The sequence below is a fragment of the Trematomus bernacchii genome, unplaced genomic scaffold (assembly GCF_902827165.1).
Source record: "Trematomus bernacchii unplaced genomic scaffold, fTreBer1.1, whole genome shotgun sequence".
In the NCBI taxonomy this organism is placed as follows: Eukaryota; Metazoa; Chordata; class Actinopteri; order Perciformes; family Nototheniidae; genus Trematomus; species Trematomus bernacchii.
The window spans coordinates 3,053,670-3,072,183 of record NW_022987714.1 but is presented as its reverse complement, the minus strand read 5'-3'; the positions used below and the strand labels follow the sequence as shown (position 1 = coordinate 3,072,183).

The 18,514-nt window shown below is 40.0% G+C and overlaps 1 protein-coding gene across 12 annotated transcripts; it reads right to left on the bottom strand.

The window, feature by feature from the left end:
• Positions 1–2,381: 2,381 nt before the first annotated feature.
• Positions 2,382–13,712, bottom strand: tpm1 (tropomyosin 1 (alpha)). 12 transcript variants are annotated; one of them, XM_034141982.1, is made up of 10 exons: positions 13,432–13,681; positions 12,942–13,067; positions 12,649–12,774; positions 9,506–9,639; positions 9,033–9,150; positions 8,056–8,126; positions 7,181–7,256; positions 6,919–6,981; positions 6,759–6,828; positions 2,382–3,223 (listed from the first exon to the last, which is right to left on the bottom strand). In XM_034141982.1, exons 1-10 carry the CDS (start codon positions 13,543–13,545, stop codon positions 3,141–3,143), a joined length of 981 nt encoding a protein of 326 aa, XP_033997873.1. In that variant the 5' UTR covers positions 13,546–13,681; the 3' UTR covers positions 2,382–3,140. The 12 variants fall into 12 exon arrangements, with proteins under 12 accessions (XP_033997873.1, XP_033997868.1, XP_033997864.1 ...); XM_034141976.1 differs by lacking the exons at positions 2,382–3,223; positions 7,181–7,256; positions 12,942–13,067 and adding exons at positions 4,935–5,171; positions 6,098–6,176; positions 7,763–7,838 and having other exon boundaries at positions 13,432–13,712; XM_034141971.1 differs by lacking the exons at positions 2,382–3,223; positions 12,942–13,067 and adding exons at positions 4,935–5,171; positions 6,098–6,176 and having other exon boundaries at positions 13,432–13,712.
• Positions 13,713–18,514: the final 4,802 nt, after the last annotated feature.

The following is an 18,514-nucleotide window of genomic DNA, read 5'->3' as shown; positions in this document are numbered from 1 at the left end:
ATATTTAAACACAGAGAGAGAGAGAGGAGAAAGGGAGGGGTTGAGCTTGGTGATACTGAAAGGAGCATTCTGGAAGTTAGGGAGGCCATATCAGGAAGTTAATCTGAGTTGAAGGTCATACTGTAGGTGCACATAGACTGTAACTAACAACATAGCAACACATCTTCTTAACAAGGAATTTCCCCAAGCTTAGCTAAGAAGTGTGAGAAGTAGTAAATATAGATAAACATTAGCAAATACGAATCACACAATGATATTATTAAAGTGAGTATAATATTTTTCTATTATAGTCTAAATAGACTAGTTAGTTGGTTTTTAGTAAATTGGTTGCAGAAATCAAAAATTACAAAGGTGTGTCTTAATTGTAATATTACATTTGAGGTGCTGGGTCCCAAAACGTGGAAATTATTGAAAAAATATCATTAATTTTTCATAAATATTTAGAAAAATAACAGACCAGAGGCCTGTACTACGAAGCTGGTTCAACTTAACCTGGATATGTTTGAGTTAGCCGGTTGGCCCAATCCAAAACATACGCGCTCTGGCTAAACTGTCCTACGACGCTGGTTATCAAGTGGATCGCTCAAGCCAGCCGTGTCCTATCTAGTTAGGTGCGCGTTCACATGAAAGGGGTGGTATTTGGAGCATTCGACCAATCTCAAACACGGACAAGCATACTGACAGCGCAGCGTCATACTTCCTGAATGAAAAGTTAACTTTAATATTAGTCAAATATGAAGAAGTTAAACTTTAAACATCCATGACTTAAACACTTTATCCAGGATAAAAGCCACATAGCTGCACCTGCAAGGTGAATACAGCTGGTAAAAGAAAAAGCGTTTGAATGCGTACATTAACAGGTTTATGAAATCACTCCCCCGTCCAATACACGAGTGGATCTGACTTTAATTAGGAGAATTTGACTCGAGTGTTTCGTCAACTTAATGTGTTACTTAAAATAATACTTCTGCATACAGTATGTGACACTGTGAGTGTTGCACGGCCAGATACGGCTCAAGAAGCTGACTCAAATAAGGAAATATATGATACATTATGATGTGATATGATATGAATGATAATGGAACACAGTGCAGTACAGTGCCGCGGACTGTACTTAATGTTACTCTGATCCGGTTACTTATGTCGTGGCAGATATTTAAGTAAGCTTTCTTAACGCTAATATTATAATAGTCAGATTGCTCTGAAGATGGGAGGGGATATTCTATTAATTTTCACGTTCACACACAGTCAGTTGATTTTGGCCGGCCGTCTTTCCTGCAACGGCAGTTTTTCTGTATTTCCTCTATCCTGTAATATGAATTGATCGCTTTAAACTCCGCACACGGAGCTCTGATTGGTCAGCAGGCGGTGCTTTCACTGAGTTGATCTCTTAGCCTGCCACCTAACCTGCTCCGGAGCAGGTTTGCCGCTCAGCATAAGTTACCATGGAAATCTAGCCTGCTAAAAAGAGAACCAGCGTCGTAGGACCGGAAAGCCCGAGATTTCCCTGAAGTCAGCCGGCTAAGCGAAAATCCGGCTTCGTAGTACAGGCCTCAGGCATTAAAATGTAAACCAGTGACATTTTCTAACCAAATGTATCACTATTAAGAAAACACAGAATACACCTCTTTATATTGGATTTTAGAGATTCTAATGTTTGCTATTATTTGTTGTTTTTTATAGTAGGCCTATCTGCAGTATTGTGCAGTAGTTTCTTAATGCTGATAGTGTTTTTGTTGTTGGTTAATGTACCTATTTCTCCCATTTATTTGGGTTACTATGAACAACAAAGGCCTTTCAGGGACAATAAAGCTACATTTATTTACATAATTGTATTGTCTTTTTTTCAATAATTTCCACGTCGTTTTACCCAGTGACTCAAACGTAATATAAAATTGTTTCACTTTATTTGAAACAGAAGACTTAATACAAAACCCTTATCCCCCCCCCCCCCCCCTCTTCTATGATTTTACTATTTTTACTCAACCAAAGGCAGTTCTTTTCAACATTGCTACTGTACATGGTTTGGTTATTCTTAAACTGAAGTGATATTGCCCAGTGATGCTTAGTGAGCTCCAGTGAACCAAGGAGACACATGACCATGTTTTTCCCCAGCTGGAAGTCCAACTGAAAGGCCAGGCAAAAAGGGAGCCAGGCGTAATGCAATCAGGCTGCAAAATGAACAGATCTCCATTTGTTCAGAACATTTAATGCATTCGACACCTCTTTGGGGGAAGATGAAGTCTCCCGAATACATTGCCTTTTCCTCTGCATGGATCAGGTTTTATTCAATCACCCCAAAAATGTATAAAGGCCTTCAATTTCGGTCATCACTATGATGGACAAAAACACTATATGTATGCATCAAAAACAAAGTTAGAAAACTTTCAGAACGTGCTTTTATTAATTTTTATAATTTGTACATTTCAGATATGATAAACACTTGAGACATCTACACTAATAAAATGCACAACCAGATGACTGGAATCATACTTTAGAGACAAGATGAAAAAATGTTGAACTATGGTTTAAAGAATAGGAATGTAATGCATTAGCATTTTCCGTCACTGCTAAACAATACTATAGCACCAGTATACAAGCTGACAGGTGTAGTCAGTGTATACTTACACTAGTGATAAAAGCTTCTTATAGGAAAGCATACATCTTTTAAACATAATTTGTCTTACAAAATTCAAAATGTGCATAATGTTTAACCAAGAGCAAAATCTCTCCACTTTGTCCTTTCGTATGTGCATAATCAAGGTGGAATGGAATGTACCAGATCAGCTTCAATGCAGATGTTAAAAACAATGTTGCACATTTCATTTCACCACTTGTCAAAAAAAGAACTATCTCAAGGTTTGCAAAAGGCGGACACCATTACAAGATTAAAAACTTGTTGCTTGCGAAAACAATCTTGTTTCTCAGTTTAGGCTTCATCAAAGGGAATGGTTAAGCGTTACTTCCCCTGAGCTTCGCTTGTTGGTCGAGTTCTGCTGAAGGCAGGACGGTGCAATAGGAAAAGCATCTGGCTGTTTCATCTCCACCATGGCCAAGGTATGAGAAGAGGGGTTTATGGTGAAGCAAGGTGCAAGTACAAAAAGCCAAAACCACAGTGCTTTTGGGGTCAGACTGTGCTTTCACAAATTATTCAGTTCCATTAGAGTCTGGTCCAGCATCTGGTGCATACCGAGGTTCTCTTCTTTAGCTTGTGACAGTTTCTCTGTTAGAACATTAAAAGGAAGAAGTTTTAATCTCACACAACAGGCAAAAGTGAGTCAGTTTAAATTAATAATCAAGCTGGCTGCAACACTCAGGTTAAAAAAAATGATTAAAACCTACAAGTCACTGACAGAAAGTAAACAAGCTCATACTATGAGGTGCAAGCCATCATGCAAACAGGTTACAACGATCTTATTAATACACATACGCACAACAACAATCCATAAAATATGGTTATTGTGTAAGATTATAATGCTAGCCTACAGCATTATATATTTGAGTTAATCCCTGATTATCATTTAATTTAAAAACACATGACGAACAGTAACACAGACTTCAAGCAGTGCAGGCATTGTACTTGAACAATGCAAACGGAAGAGCTTTGGATCTTGCTCTGGATCAGATTGTCAAACACACGTTAAACACAAAACACATAAAACATTCACACAATTTAGTCCTCATTTAAGGCCACACGTAGTTCATTAGTGAGCAGACGGTTTTTCTGAAGATGCTGGTGGAGGCGATCTTTGCAGTCAGAAAGCAAGTTGAAAAACAGAGAGAGGACAGTAAATCAGAGAAGAGGGAAAGAGAAAATGCCTGTTGATACCTACCTTCTCTAGAACAGATCACCAGATACTTTTGTAAATCTTTATAACACATTGACAGTCTCTGAATAGCCTTTGAATTACTGAATCAAAGTGTTTTTATGCCCTTGTTTTTGAGGGGGGTTTGGCACTCCACCCTTTTTCCCCCTCTGCAGAAGGTGAAGCAAGGTGGGAGAGTGTGAAGAGTGAAAACAGAGGATGAGCAGATTTAACCCAGAAAGGTGAAAGGTGTAAATGGCATCTTAAAAAATGTTGTTCAAAGTAGATGGTATACTAAAAGGAACACCAAATTATAAATACTTAGCTTCGTTAGCCAATTTGGTCGCAACATTCCCTCACAAGTGAGCCGTAATATACGATTAAATACTGCTTATCAACAACAGAGCTGGAGACATTTTTAAGAGTTAAAGGATGTGGCTTAACTATTCTGCAGTAGCATTTATATTATAACGTCTCCAAACAGACAACACCAAATCATTGCTCACTTCTGCTTTTGTTTCTGAAGAAATTGGAAGGACTTTAATAAAAAGACTCAATATGCGTTGTTGTATATTTATTTAAATATATGACAGGATACCGCGTTTCATACAAAACCAATGTCTCATGATCACCGATAGCATTTTCATTCAATCCCATTTCCGGCAACAAGTTGAGGCTCAACAGATCTAACATACTGTTCTGTCCACTACTGTTATCCCTTTCCTCTACAATCTCCCTGATAATCCAATAATAATAATAATAATAATAATTCCCTACACTTTCCAGTCAGCTCCTTGTGTCACAGCGCTTAATGTGGAAGAACTTGCATGCATCAGACTGTAATGCTAAGAGAGAGGACAACTTGGCTCAGCTTTTGCTCAAGTACCTTTAGTTCTAGCTTTCTGTGCTCATGGCACCACTGTGATATTCCTTTTATCTCAGGTCCACAGAACAATGTTTGAAGAAAATAAAAAGAGCAAGAATTAAGAAAAGCATGGGAAAGCTCAACAAATGGTGTGCTGAGATACAGAAACAGAATGAAAAACATAAACTTAAAATCAAGGTTTCCTGGTTTTATTAGGACCACTTGAAAATAAATAAATGAAAAAGAAAAAAAAGAGGACAGAGTAAAGAGATGCAGCTTACATCGAAGGAAGGACGTTTATTTTTTTTACACAATGCAGAAAGATTCTAGGATTCTGTACAAGTGATGGGATGCAATAAACTTTGACATGAGGATGGAAACATGAGGAAGAAAGGAAAGCAAAGACAGAAAGGGATGGGGGATAGAGAGATGGCTGGAGAGAGCAGACAGATGCCGCTCAGCCGGCAGGAGGCGTCTTTGATGAGGTGTAAAACATTTATCTGTTTGGGAAGAGAAAAGGAACAGTGAACCAGGGGGCTGGAGAGGGAGCTACGGGACTCCGAGATGCGCACTACAATCATGGCACTACACTACACATTCACAATGGCAATACATTGTGAGGCAGCACACACACACTGACAAACACAATCTAGAGGTCAGACCAACTCCTTCCTCTGATTACATCGAGACTTTTCTGCAAAAGCACAAGGAGTGGGGGGCTTTGTCCATCTCTCACAGAATGGACAAATATTCAAAGGACAAGACTCATTTAGCAAGACTGGGGGCTCAACCACAGTGATGCTAAACAGTGACACTCAAAGATCTCACAAACACACAGGAGGCCTTTCTTCTGGACAGAAGTAGACCATGTTAGCAGAAGAGGAAACGGGAAGCATTCAGAAGAGTTAGAATCAGATTCATTGAAATGTTTTCGTAAGAAAGATGAAAACATTTCAATAGGCAACTTGCATGCATTGCTTGTGTTGTCACCACATTTTTATAGAACTAAAAAATGCATAGACTGACCAAAACAACAATGCATAACATTACTTCAGTCCAGTTTACAGCATTTTCACACACCAAAGATACTGACACTAAGGGCATACAGTATCATCACAACCACACTACTAAAGAAGTGTGAGGGGGGAACCACTTAAGAGTTCATTTCAATTATTTAAATCTGAATTAAATCACAGACACGGGATAGCACAATGTCCGTTTTAAGACAATAAGCATTAAGACTATATAAGCCATAGCTTCATCACCATTTAAAGTGTAGAAATGGACCCAATGGGTAAATGTACCCATTGTTTTTAGTAAAAGAAAATGTAAGGGAGAAGATCAAAGGCAAGATAGCTGTTGTACAGGGAAGACAGGTGCAGGGAAAGAAAGCAAAAACAAACAGGCGCAGCAAGTTGAAAATTACATGGAAGTCATGTCGTTGAGGGCGTGGTCCAGCTCCTCGCTGATGGCCTTGTACTTCAGTTTCTGGGCATACAACTCATCTATTGGTGGGCCAGGGGTGAAGGGAAGGGGCAAAGGTGAAGGAGCGTATGGCAAGGAGGTGAAGGGTGAAGCATCCAGAAAATTGACAAGAGAGAGAGAGAGAGGAAGAGGTGACAGAGAAAAAACAGAAAACAGGGGAAGAGGAAAACAAAGTTACACCAGAAAAATTATAGAATGGAAATGCAACAAAAGTATGGGAAAGGATTGCCATGAATAAATGGACCATACATTTCACTCTCTGCCTTCAGGCCTCGCTATGAGTTAACATTTCGGCCTGATCTCAGATAAACATCAAAGCCAATTTCCCTACCTTGAAACTAATAAACAAATACCCTACACCTACACTAATAGACAAAAGGATAAGAGTCAGAACAACAAAAGTATGATGCCGTCTTAAAAAGAGCCCTGATGGCATTAAGAGGGAAGCAGAAATAGAGTGAAAGACAAAGCATAACGTGGGCCTTTTATAGATTTTTTAAACAAGCACTTAGCTGTTGTCAGCCAAAATACCACCACTGAAACAATAACTGTTTCAAAACAACCAGAGTTGCATTTTCGGGGGAGGGGCGGAAAAATCATACCTTCCAAGTCATCAATGGTCTTCTCAAGCTTGGCTACTGATCTCTCAGCGAACTCAGCACGAGTCTCAGCCTGTGGGACAGAGAAAGATTTATGAGTTAGTCCAACACTCAAAGACACACATTACCCTGGACTCCCAGATAAGGTCTTGTGAAACTTTACCTCCTTGAGTTTGTCGGTGAGGACCTTGATCTCCTCCTCGTATTTGTCCTCTTTCTGTGAGTACTGTGGGCCAAAAACAATGATAGGAGTCAAACATATGGACATGGAGTCAAACTCTGAATGTCTAAGTGCATTCAGACACATTTAATACATTCTAACAGATATGGATTATGATATAAAACTGAATTGAATGCTTTCTGCTCCCCAGGATCTTCTGCTCAGGGGTTTGACAGCATGCACTCGGCCAGACGGTCGCACTCACCTTCTCAGCCTGGGCCTCCAGTGACTTCAGGTTGTTGGTCACAGTTTTCAACTCTTCCTCAAGCTCAGAGCATTTGCTGTTGTTTTACAATGAGGGGATAAAGTTGCGAAGGAGAAGAGAGGGGGGTTGGAGGAAAAGGAGGGAAGTAAGGGTGGACAAAACCAGAGGTGGACACAAAACAGGTGGGAGGAAAGAAAGAAAGAGGGGGAGAGGAAACAAGATAAATAAGAACTACAGGGATTCAACAAGGAGGGATACCCAAGTACCTTAAAGTGCCTTAACACAGCAGGCATATCAGAATAACAATGTGAGTGTTGTATTTACTCGAAGATTAGTGGGTTACATTGGAATCAATAATTTGGTTAATGGTGTATCTAAACATCATGCTTCTATTAAATGTTATTCTTGCAGACTCTGCCATGTTATAGGTTTGAAATATTCTTATATTTCCAAAGCAAAAGAGCATAAAAGAAAGAAAAGAAAAAGCACAGCAAGCAAAGCAGAAGTTCAGTCAGCAGTGGCTGGAAGTGGGAAGCCACTCATCAGAGACATTAGTGTAGGGTTAGTTTTTGTTTGTAGTACCTTAGTGACTGAGGAGTTTAGCGATTTCATGCTTTGTTCCATAAGCCCTAGCTCATCATCCGCTGTCCGAGCCCGTCTGTTAGTGGGCGCGGCGTACGTGTGCAAGCCAAAACCATTCAAACCATGGAGATCATGCAAATAATCAGCAAACACAGTGAGAACACAGGACACAAAGTTCAACTGGATACACGTCTGATACTGTGTGTATTAGAGCTTAAAGCTTAAATTGTGGAAATGCCAGTGCACGAGCAAGTGTAAGTGCAGATTAAGTGTGAAAAGGTGAAACGTCTTACCTCTCATTGAGCTCAGCGCGCTCCTCTGTACGTTCCAGGTCTCCCTCAATGATGACCAGCTTACGGGCAACCTTTAGGTGCAGCACACAAAGTGTTACAACTCAACCAACATTTGATGCCTGGGACACAACTGGGATGGGTTACGGGGTTTTTACCTCTCTAACAGACAAGAACTAAACATGCCAACACTTTACTTTAAATGTACCTGATAGAAGAGCATTTTAGGTTGTATTTATGTAGGGTAATTGTCAACAATTATAACCCCTTCTATTAAGATGCATTTTATATTATTACATCTACTTGTGGTGGAGGACCCTCAAGTTAAAATACTACTACAGTTCTGTAAAAAATACTCCATTTCAAGTATTAACTAATCTCATAATCAATTACTTGTTTCCGCTCTAAATTGCATATGTATGTATTGATGTAGAAATATGAAGTAACCTAAAATGAATATATTCTAGTAAAGTACCTTAAATGTGTTATTAGGTACAGTACTTAGGTAAAAGTACTAAGTTACATTCTATTAATGAATAACAGTTTGTTAAATCATGTTGTCATTCATTATCAGATATACACCAGCCTCTAAATATGGGCGCCCACAGGAGTCATAGTTGTTGACAATTACATTAATATATTCTTATGTGTGCTTACAACTACATTTTAGTCTGCTATGGACAATTTATTAAAATGTTTATATTTAGCCTATCAATGCTAAAATAAAACAAAGTGTGCAGGAACCATATGATTGGTGATTTTGGATTGAAACTTAAACAATGTTTTCATAATTGGGTAAAAACGTTTCCTAATCTAACAATAAAAAGTGAAATAGAATTTAGGGATTAAGATATTATTTAACTCATATCTTGGAAAGTTTCAATAACTGTAATAGAAACAATGATTGCACTAAATGAGCATCAGTGTGTTTTGATGTTGCAGAAGTCTTTTAGGGTGGCCAACAGTGGCAGAAAACTTGCCTCCTCATATTTGCGGTCAGCCTCCTCAGCGATGTGCTTGGCCTCCTTGAGCTGGATCTCCTGCAGCTCCATCTTCTCCTCGTCCTTCATGGCCCTGTTCTCAATGACCTTCATGCCTCTGTGGGAGAGAACAGTCAAGGCATGTTAGGAGTCAGGAGAGGAAACCTGATAGCCTACAGTCTCCCTGAGGAGACGCATGTCTGGTGCACAGTAAAGCTGGTAGGTAAAGCTTTAACATAACATTCTAAGACGAATGGCTTATTGTTTTCTGACATGAAAAAGGGGGAAAATATCTTGTTTTTGGGATGTTGGGAAATGACTGCACTATCTTACACAGTTCACATCTAGCTCTGCAGCACAGAGGCTCTGCTTGTACCCCAAACAAAGGGATGGAAACACCCCCCTTTCTCTGCACAACATAGAGAAACAGCAGAGATCAGAGGACTGAGTCTACGCTGGTCATAAGGACCCACCTCTCGCTCTCATCAGCAGCCTTCTCAGCCTCCTCCAGCTTGGTCAGGGCAGTAGCCAGACGCTCCTGAGCACGATCCAACTCTTCCTCCACCAGCTGGATGCGTCTGTTAAGTGAAGCGACATCTGCCTCAGCCTAGGGGAAGAAGAAGAGCATGTCAGGAGAACTCTTGAAAGACGCACTCTTTAACAAACAACCTGGAAATCAGTGCACACGTACACGCTGCCTAAAGAATAACAGTAGGTGGTGAATTTGAGTTTTTTTCTAAAAGGGTAGGGGTTGTTGAGTTGTTTGTAAGTGTTTCTGTATGACACCTGTTGGGAGGAAAGCCATCCCAGGAGTCTCACCTTTGCTGCTCATTGGCTTTGCATAATGATAACAATTTTCCCAAGCTGAAAGAAGGTTTAATACCCTGCCTCATTATTACAGGCCCCTGAGAGAACATTAACAAGGCTCAAGTCAAAAGGGAGACAATTAAACTGTCAATGACTGCTCACATGGTGCACATACAGAGGAAACTCCACTGACTTAGAAACATTTACGTTTAATTTAACCGGTCACATATGCAACATTTCGGTCAAATTGGTTAGATTATCTGGCATCTTTGGAAAATAGATAAGTAAACCTGTAGCTACTTCTGCTTAATGCTGTCTTTTTTTTTGGCAGGTAAGAGACTTGCACTGTCCTGCCTGGTTCGCCTGCTGTTCAAAGTGTGCACTGGTAGACCAAAGTGCAACTGAGGTTGTGAAGTAACAAGGAGGAAGTTACTCTTAACCTATAAATACTGAGGCAATGCTTTTAACTGCGTTTACAACCCCTCACTGTTGATTAACATACATTAGAGAGAGGATCAGACTACTATAAACCCCTGAACATAGATGTATTTACCGTCAAGATAATAGCAGCTACGTAAACACGGAGGGAAATCACTATTTGGTAGCTGTGTAAACATATTGTCCTTATATGGACACGTCAAAGAGCACACGCTCACACTGCACACTGGTACCTTAAATCTAGTTTACTTTGAACTTCCTGTTTTCTGAAAATAGCTCATTCAAATGTTTAACCTGCGGTTGGCGTGCCTGCAGAATAATGCAACCGGAAGTCACTGGAAAGCAGGTTGAATGGGACCGTTAACAGCAAAGTGCATCACAGGAGATGTAAGAAGGGATATAAAGGCAACATTGTGATACTGTGTGCCACTGCTGTTCAGCTGCTTTGACCTGGGCATCGGCGGCCTAACGTTACCAATTATAAACGCTTAGCCCGGAGCAGCGGGCTATCCAACCCTCAGTGAGGCTACTCTGGTGGCACTGCATGGAGCCATGTAAAGCTCAGCTGCAGCACTCACTGCTGTGTATCAACAGAAATCCCGCTGTCTCACTGCGTAAAATACAAGAAAATACTACGAGAGGAAGATGGGCAATTTAGCGTTTGATTAGCAGCTCCTATCTGGCTGCACGCTTTAAATATGCTTACTTGTCCCTTGGTTTTCCTCTCCACAAGCAACTCCTTCTGTAATCTCTCGGCTTTTTCTTCAGCATTGTCTGCCTGATGTTGCAAATATTTGATCTTTCGTTTCACCGCCTCCAACGATATAGTTCCGGCCATTGTTTATTAAAAGAGACTACACTAATAAGCTACAGCACAATTTCCGAGAAATTGTCAAGGAGCGAGATGACGTCCTTGATGGTGCTGCTGAGCTGCGTGAGCTTTCTGGAGACGCACACTTAAATGCATTTGTCCAGGAAGTACTGCTGATTTCAAAATAGTTCTAAAAAAATATCTATTCTTCATTTTTAAGGAAAGCTTTACATAGTTAAATGTTGCTGCATTATCCCATACAAAAATGTAAATGTCATACTTAATTGATGTAAAGTAACTGCATTTTTAATGACAGGAACACACCCGGTCAATGCACTGATAATCAGGTGAACAGAGCCACAGCGCCCTCTGCGGGTCAGCTGTGAGCATTACACATGGTAGTGCAACACTACAGGCCATTATTTATTCTTCACTGAATACAGTAATTACAGGCTACGTTTTAGACTTTGAAAATATCACAGAAAACCCTCCTGGAATATGAAAGGAGAAAAAACAAGATCCTAAAAAACTAAGTAGTAGTTAAACTCCTTTGAGCACTACAGCCATACTTAAACCTCCCTATAGGAATATTTAGGGGGAAAAAACTCCATTAAAGCTATATGGAATAAAATACAGGATCAAGTGTGACAGACTGAAATCACTACACTGTAAAGTAGTCACACTCGCCGGAGGAATCCAATTAAAGGATTATTTCAACGGGTTATCCTGGATGTCACAGAACAGATTGATTCCTTGATTGACTTGTACTTATGCAGTCACACTGACTCGGTCGTTCAAGCGATTGTTTAACATTAACAAAAAGTTTACAATGACCTAAAGTGTATTTTCTCCTAAGCAGGTCACGATGGTCAAAAATGTCAACATTTAAGTTATTTTCTTTAATACCCTTTGATTTGTCCAAAAGTGGAAACTATTTTAGACGTATTATTTATTTAGGTTTTCTGTTGATAAGTTATTGTGTTCTTAAAATGCGTACGCTTCCCAGAGCGATTTGATTGGAAACAGTGTTTTCCCCTTGTGGTAAGCAAAGAGCACAGCCGCAGATGTGAGCTCTATCTTGACCATATAAAGCAGTGGGCTATATTTATCCACGCGCCTGCTCTGAGGAAGACGAGACGCACAGGCTCCTTCACTGAAAAACACTTACTCAGCGTAATTACCTTTAAGACTGAAAACCTTGGCCGGAATACAAATTATGATTATACAATAAATGTTATGCCTAGTAAGAGTAATTAGCCTATTAGTTAATTGTATTTCAAACAAATAATGAGTTTTTAACTTTAACAGCCATTCTGACTTTCTTTTGGCAGACGTGTAAGTGATTGTTCAAGTGATGAGTGAACATCAAGCGAGAGTTCAACAATAATTTAGACATTATATCAAAAGTCCAATTGGTGTTATAGTTTGAGTGGTCACAGATGAGATACTTTATTTCTCTATGGTTTTGAACTGTCGTTTGCCACACTCAGTGCTGAGAAAATGAAGGTGTGAAGAAGCGTGGTGCAGGAATGGTGCCATTGTGAACTCCTTTTTACTTACATCTGTGGCTTTCTTCTCAGCCAGCTCAAGTTTTTCCTGAGCGTCTTTAAGAGCCTCGGAGTACTTGTCCAACTCATCCTCAGTTCCCTTCAGCTTCTTCTGCAGAGCTACCAAGTCGTCCTCAAGCTGAGGCGAGTTTCAGTGCAGATAGTTTCAGAGGTGATCAGCGAGGAGGTGCGTGAACGCGCACAGGCGCAGGAGTGCGTACAGAGAGACAGACAGACAGGAGAGGACAGGACAGCGGAAAGAGAGCAGAAAAGTTAGGGAAGCTCATGCACGTCAGGGTCTTATACCTTGGTGGCCACTTCCTCAGCAGTCAGCAGCTTTTCCTCAGCAGTTTGGAACTCCTCAAACACTTTATCTCTTTCGTCCTCAGAAATGCGCAATTTCTTTTCCAACTCTCTTATATCGTCCTCTAACTATACATGCATATAAAAACACAATACAATAAAATAAAATATCAATTAAACATGCAATTATTCAATTCATTATCAAACAATTCTTGAACAAAAATGTCTCATTAATTAATTTAAAAAAAATCGACTATAAACATTCTTTCCATTTAAATCCTCAAAAAGTTTAAAATTAAGTGTTAAAATCCGCAATAATCAAGAAAGATGTTATTATTAAATGAATCCTTAATTGAGATTATCCATTAAAAGTAATTAATCCGTATTTAGTTGGCGGTCCATTTAAAGGGCAGTAGCTTTACGCTGCTGTATTCCTGCTTTTTCTAAGAGTTTTTGAGTTTTCCATATAAGAAAAAAAAGAAAATCAGCCGACCTGTTTGCTTCTGTCCTCCGCCGCCTTCTTATCTCCCTCAGCCTGCTCAGCTCTGTCCAAGGCATTCTCCTTGTCGAGCTTGAGCATCTGCATCTTCTTCTTGATGGCATCCATGGCTGCTTTTTGCTGTTCGGCACCAACAAATCCGAATGAAAATCAAGAAGAGTGGGAGAGTGGCTAGAGCGTCTGTGGCTAACTGAACACTGAGCTGGAGTACAGGCTATGCCTGACTGTGCCCTGTCAAATATGTATGGGAAAGGGAGGGGTGACTGGATTCTTTTGGACATCCACTACTTTTTTGGTGTGGGCGTGTGTGGGTGCCCGGGCGTTTTTGAAGGCTCCGCTCTGCGATTCGTTGCTCCCAAACATTTGACTTTTGATACGCCTTTATATGGGGTGTGATGGACAAGCAGGCAGCTCACACTGAAAGGCTTCTTAATGGTAATGCCACAGAAGCCATTAAATCCATGGAGAGATGCAGATGAGGCTCACTGGATGAGCAGTTGATCTGCATTACACTTGTATACAATGTGTTTTACCACTGTGGCAACACATTTCAAAGCAATACATATCTCTTTATTGAGACTCGTTTTAATTGGTTTAACTTACAGTATTATTGAAATCTGGGACATGTTTACTTTTTATGTAAATGATCTTTCCTGGTTTTATAACAATAGTATTCTCCTGTTAATTGGTGTCTTATTTTGTCCTGTCACAGGCTGGGAGTGGGACCACAGACAGCTGCAATAACAAGCTTTTTTCATCTTGCAGCCACTGGTGTCTGTGTGTGAGTGCTTGGCTTGTTAGGTGGGCATGCGTTCCTCTGGGATAGGTTTTAGTAGCTCAAGGCAAGTATGCTGTTTGAGAGGAGATGCTTTCATTAAGCCCAGGGAGCCCTAGTGGCATTGTTCACAGTCTGGGGGGCTTAAGACAGGGAAGTGTTTACCTGATAATGTAACGGATATCCCTCCCTGTAATCTGTTGATGTGCCCTCGAGTGAGACAGCACAGCGTCCAGCTCCAGCCAGGCGGGATGGGTTTATGGGCCTACCTCAATTACAGCAACTCAACCACTAATTGACTTGGCATTTGAGTGCTGTTAATTGCGTTCTAAAGTACCAAGGAAGACAATTTCACTTTATATGCAATACATTTAGTAGAGGCTTTAAATCAGAAAGTTTATAAATGTCTTTGTATTTTGTACATTTCTTTATTCTGTTATGATAACGTGTCATGTAAAAGTGAGTTTTTATCCAATAAAAACAATATATAAATACACCAGGATAGTGAAACGCTTAGACGCACAACTGCTGTGACTGAGGACAGACCAAGTTTCTTCTGGTCTTCACAAGGAGCCTCAAGGATATTTTTAGGATCGCCTTCTCTTACATGCACCTGCCTTCGTCAGTAATATGGATCTCTGACTCTGTGCCAAAAGTCCAAGGTCCAGTGCTATAAGATATGTCCCCTAAAATATACTTGTCTTGCTCAGGCTTTGGTCATTTTTACATATTTTAATTGCTATAGAACTGCCAGACTTTAACAATAAAATATGACTAATATCAGGAATTGTGGTTACTTTTTTGTCGCCTATGGGAGAAAAGCGTCTTGTAAAAGGGTTTATATTTATTTATCATTTTCCTATAATTTAAGACACTGTCCTGGCATCAGCCTTTTCTTTCAATGACAGGCTCAGGAATAGAAAGCGGGCCAGTCCATGTTCTCACAGGTTGGTATTTGTATAGTTTTGATTGGCAATAAAAAATACTGGTCACAGATCAAGCCTTATTTCTGCTTTTCTCTTAGTCTTCTCTTACTCTCTTTAAAATATGTTGTCTTAGACACATCGTTTTGTTTACGCTATTGTCATATTGAATATCTTCCTAATGTATTTCTTCAAAATGTTCTCACTAGCTGTTGACAGTAAGGCGCTATTTTTACCTTAATTACCTTACACAGCCTTTTCACTTAATGAACTCAGGGGAGGTCTGAGAGGGAACACTGGATTTGCTGTGGCATTCTGGGAATGAAAATAAGCTCCATTATAATGTTTCCTTTAACATACTGGCACAGTAAAAAAATAGCCCAGGGCCCAATACGCTTGCTTTGATGAAAGCAGTCACAAATCACTCACTTCTGCCCTGTCGTATTGAAAAACGAATGCATACTGCATTACATTGGAAAATTAAAGGCATCGTTTTTCTTTTGACTGCACCAGTAATTAAAACTACAACGTTATTAACATGTACATTTCCTAAAGCTTTCCACCAGAACCCTTAATAATAATAATGTAATAATAGGGAACTTACTTCCATGAAAAAACGTGAACTGTAAACAAATAAATGCTTTCATTCATCTTCAGAAGTCTCTGTTTGTGTTGAAAACAGTGATTGCATGAGCACATTGTAAATGCTAAGATTCTTCTCAATATTAATCCTCAGAGGAACATCATACAGTATATCTCTTGACTTTTACAGACACATTTCCTATTTTCTGCATAGAAATTATGTGTTTTCCTGATCTATATATAACTGTTTTAGTTGTATACATGAGGCGACAGCTGAGTGAAACAGGTGCAGTAATGAGCAAATGTCATATTCAAACATGCTATCAATATCTTTATTTTCCTGCTATATGAGATTTTTTATGGCACCCATGATTATAAACAAGGTTGTAAAAAAATAAAATGTATACTATGGTGAAAAAACGAGTAAGTACTGTATAGATCTTAAGGGGGCAAACAAGGGGGTGTTAAGGTGTCAAATATCCAGATTTCACATGGATATTCAGGGAATGGGCTTCTGAGACCTAAGAGACCCTCGACTCTCAGTGTTTAAACTCTGTCCCTTTGTGGTCCTAAGGCGGTAGTGCAGTCTGTCCTCCTGCCAATGTGACACAACAGCTTTTCAAAAGCTTTAATATAATACCATGATACATTAGTAGCTAATCTGTTTGGCTAGCACTGACAACCCACTATGTATGTGGTATGTCCGGTTCTCCTCTGTCACTGCTCAGGGAGGAGCTTGGCTGTTGTGCCTGAAACCATGTTTGTATAAGAGGACCCTCGGGAGAGACATTTAAGGTTCTCTCATGGCTAACATGTTAATGCATTATAGAAAGTATGTTGTCTGTTAAGGCTCAGTCACAATTCTTTTCTGGAGCAAAATTAGCAGATTTTGCAAGGAAAACAAATCTTATAATACTTGCTTTTTACCAAACTTATGTCATTGGGTGGACGGTATATATTTCTGACATATGTGTGGTTATTTTTAGATGATTGCAACTTAAACAGAACAACTTAAACAGAACAACTTAAACAGAACAGAAAGGGAATATATTGAGGAAAGCTGTCCCTCTATGTTGAGAGCACAGCCACCAGTTTAACTCAGAGAAGCAGTGCTGGCAGGCTCCTTGTTAAATACCATCGGAAGATTTCTGCAGACATCGTCCAGATATATATAGAGAGAACTCCTTCTTCTTGCAGACGGTACCCCTGGGATTAGATAGCTCCATGCACGGGCATAATTATTTAGCATAGCAAAACGGGAGAGAGGGGGTGCAACCCAAGCTGTAACCTAAGCCCAGTCCATGGCCTACTGCTGCTGGGTTTATCACAGTAAGGTTCCTCTGACATATACTGGTAGTCGTAAGACTCAAACTGGTATGTAAGGGAGCACAGGTGAACATCTTACCCCAACCAAAGCACAGAGACTTCCAGTGGGTTCTACTTGATGAATAGTTGCATTAAGGCTGTCACTAACGCAGCTCTACATGGTGGTTAATCTGTCATTAAGGGTGTAAATCAAACAAAAGTGTAATTCAGTCAGTTGCATTTCCATTGCAAATAGTTAAGTTAACAGAACCTCTGAGTGCAGTATAAGCAGCTTGCAATTCACATTTTTTTACCATACCACCGCTTAATAATTAGAGTCAAATTCCTGTGGTATGAAGGGCAAATATTTCAGCTACAGGTGCTCCATTGAAGATGGGTCACATTCTTCTTGTGCCAAGATTTTTGTTACAGTATAACTAGCTCATGAGAATGAAAGGATGTGTCATCACTCAGACTTTAAAGAGATGTAATAAAACTCCTACATGCCAGGAATAGAGAACACACTGTTAAGTCTTATATTGTTCCTTGGAGAATCCAAATGATTTCTTCCATAGATGCATTGGACACAGTTTGCAAATACTTATTGAGGGAAACAAATATGATGTAAAAATACCAAAAGGCTTCCAGCATTGCAAACACCAATGTGGGTAGAAGTCATAATGGATGAATATTTGTGGCCTCTGCAAGGCTCCTCCCAGACTGTTTGTTTGTGTTCCCCCTCTTAGGATGGGGACTCACAGAGAAGAAGAATGTCCGCCATATCTGATGCTGCTCAGTCGCACTGAAAGAGGGGAGGAGAGAAAGCATTCGGGGGGAACTGTCACGATTAATTTCAGACTAATGTGGGATGCCACGCTAGAACCCTTGAGTAAAATTAAATACTCCGAAAAACCAGACATGTCATAGCATGAACAGAACTGGAACCGAAAAGTCAATCTGTCTGGCATTCTGCAATACAAATCTGCCTTCAATTTGGGAAAACAACACTTTTTGCACATCCGTAGTGTTTATTTGTACACAGTAAAGGGCAAGAGGGAAATGGGATAATGATTGTTTACAGGCAGCTTGAGCTTCTCCCTCTTCCAGATAAGAGACTCCTTCCACAGCATCCACAGAGCTGTGTCCTCAAAAATGTTTTCTTCAGGGTCAGAGGCTGTTAAAGATCTTTTAAGTCCATTGCTTTGTGCTTGTTAATATCCTCTTACAGCAAACACAAATGTTGCTTTCTCTTTTGTATCTCAGTCAACAGCAGCCCAGCATCTTGTTGATGGCCCTCGTTAAATATTTGCCTTCAATCTTTGCCCCTCATGACACAGGGCTAGAAGTTTCCGTGTTTGCGCACAGAGGGAGAATCTTTCCTATATGTGTCCATATATGGGCTCTGTGGTGTAAGTGAGGTAGAGGAGACAGAGGAGAGGGCTAAGTTGCGGGGGCTTTTTGTGAGGTCCAAAGACGCACTCGATATTTCTTT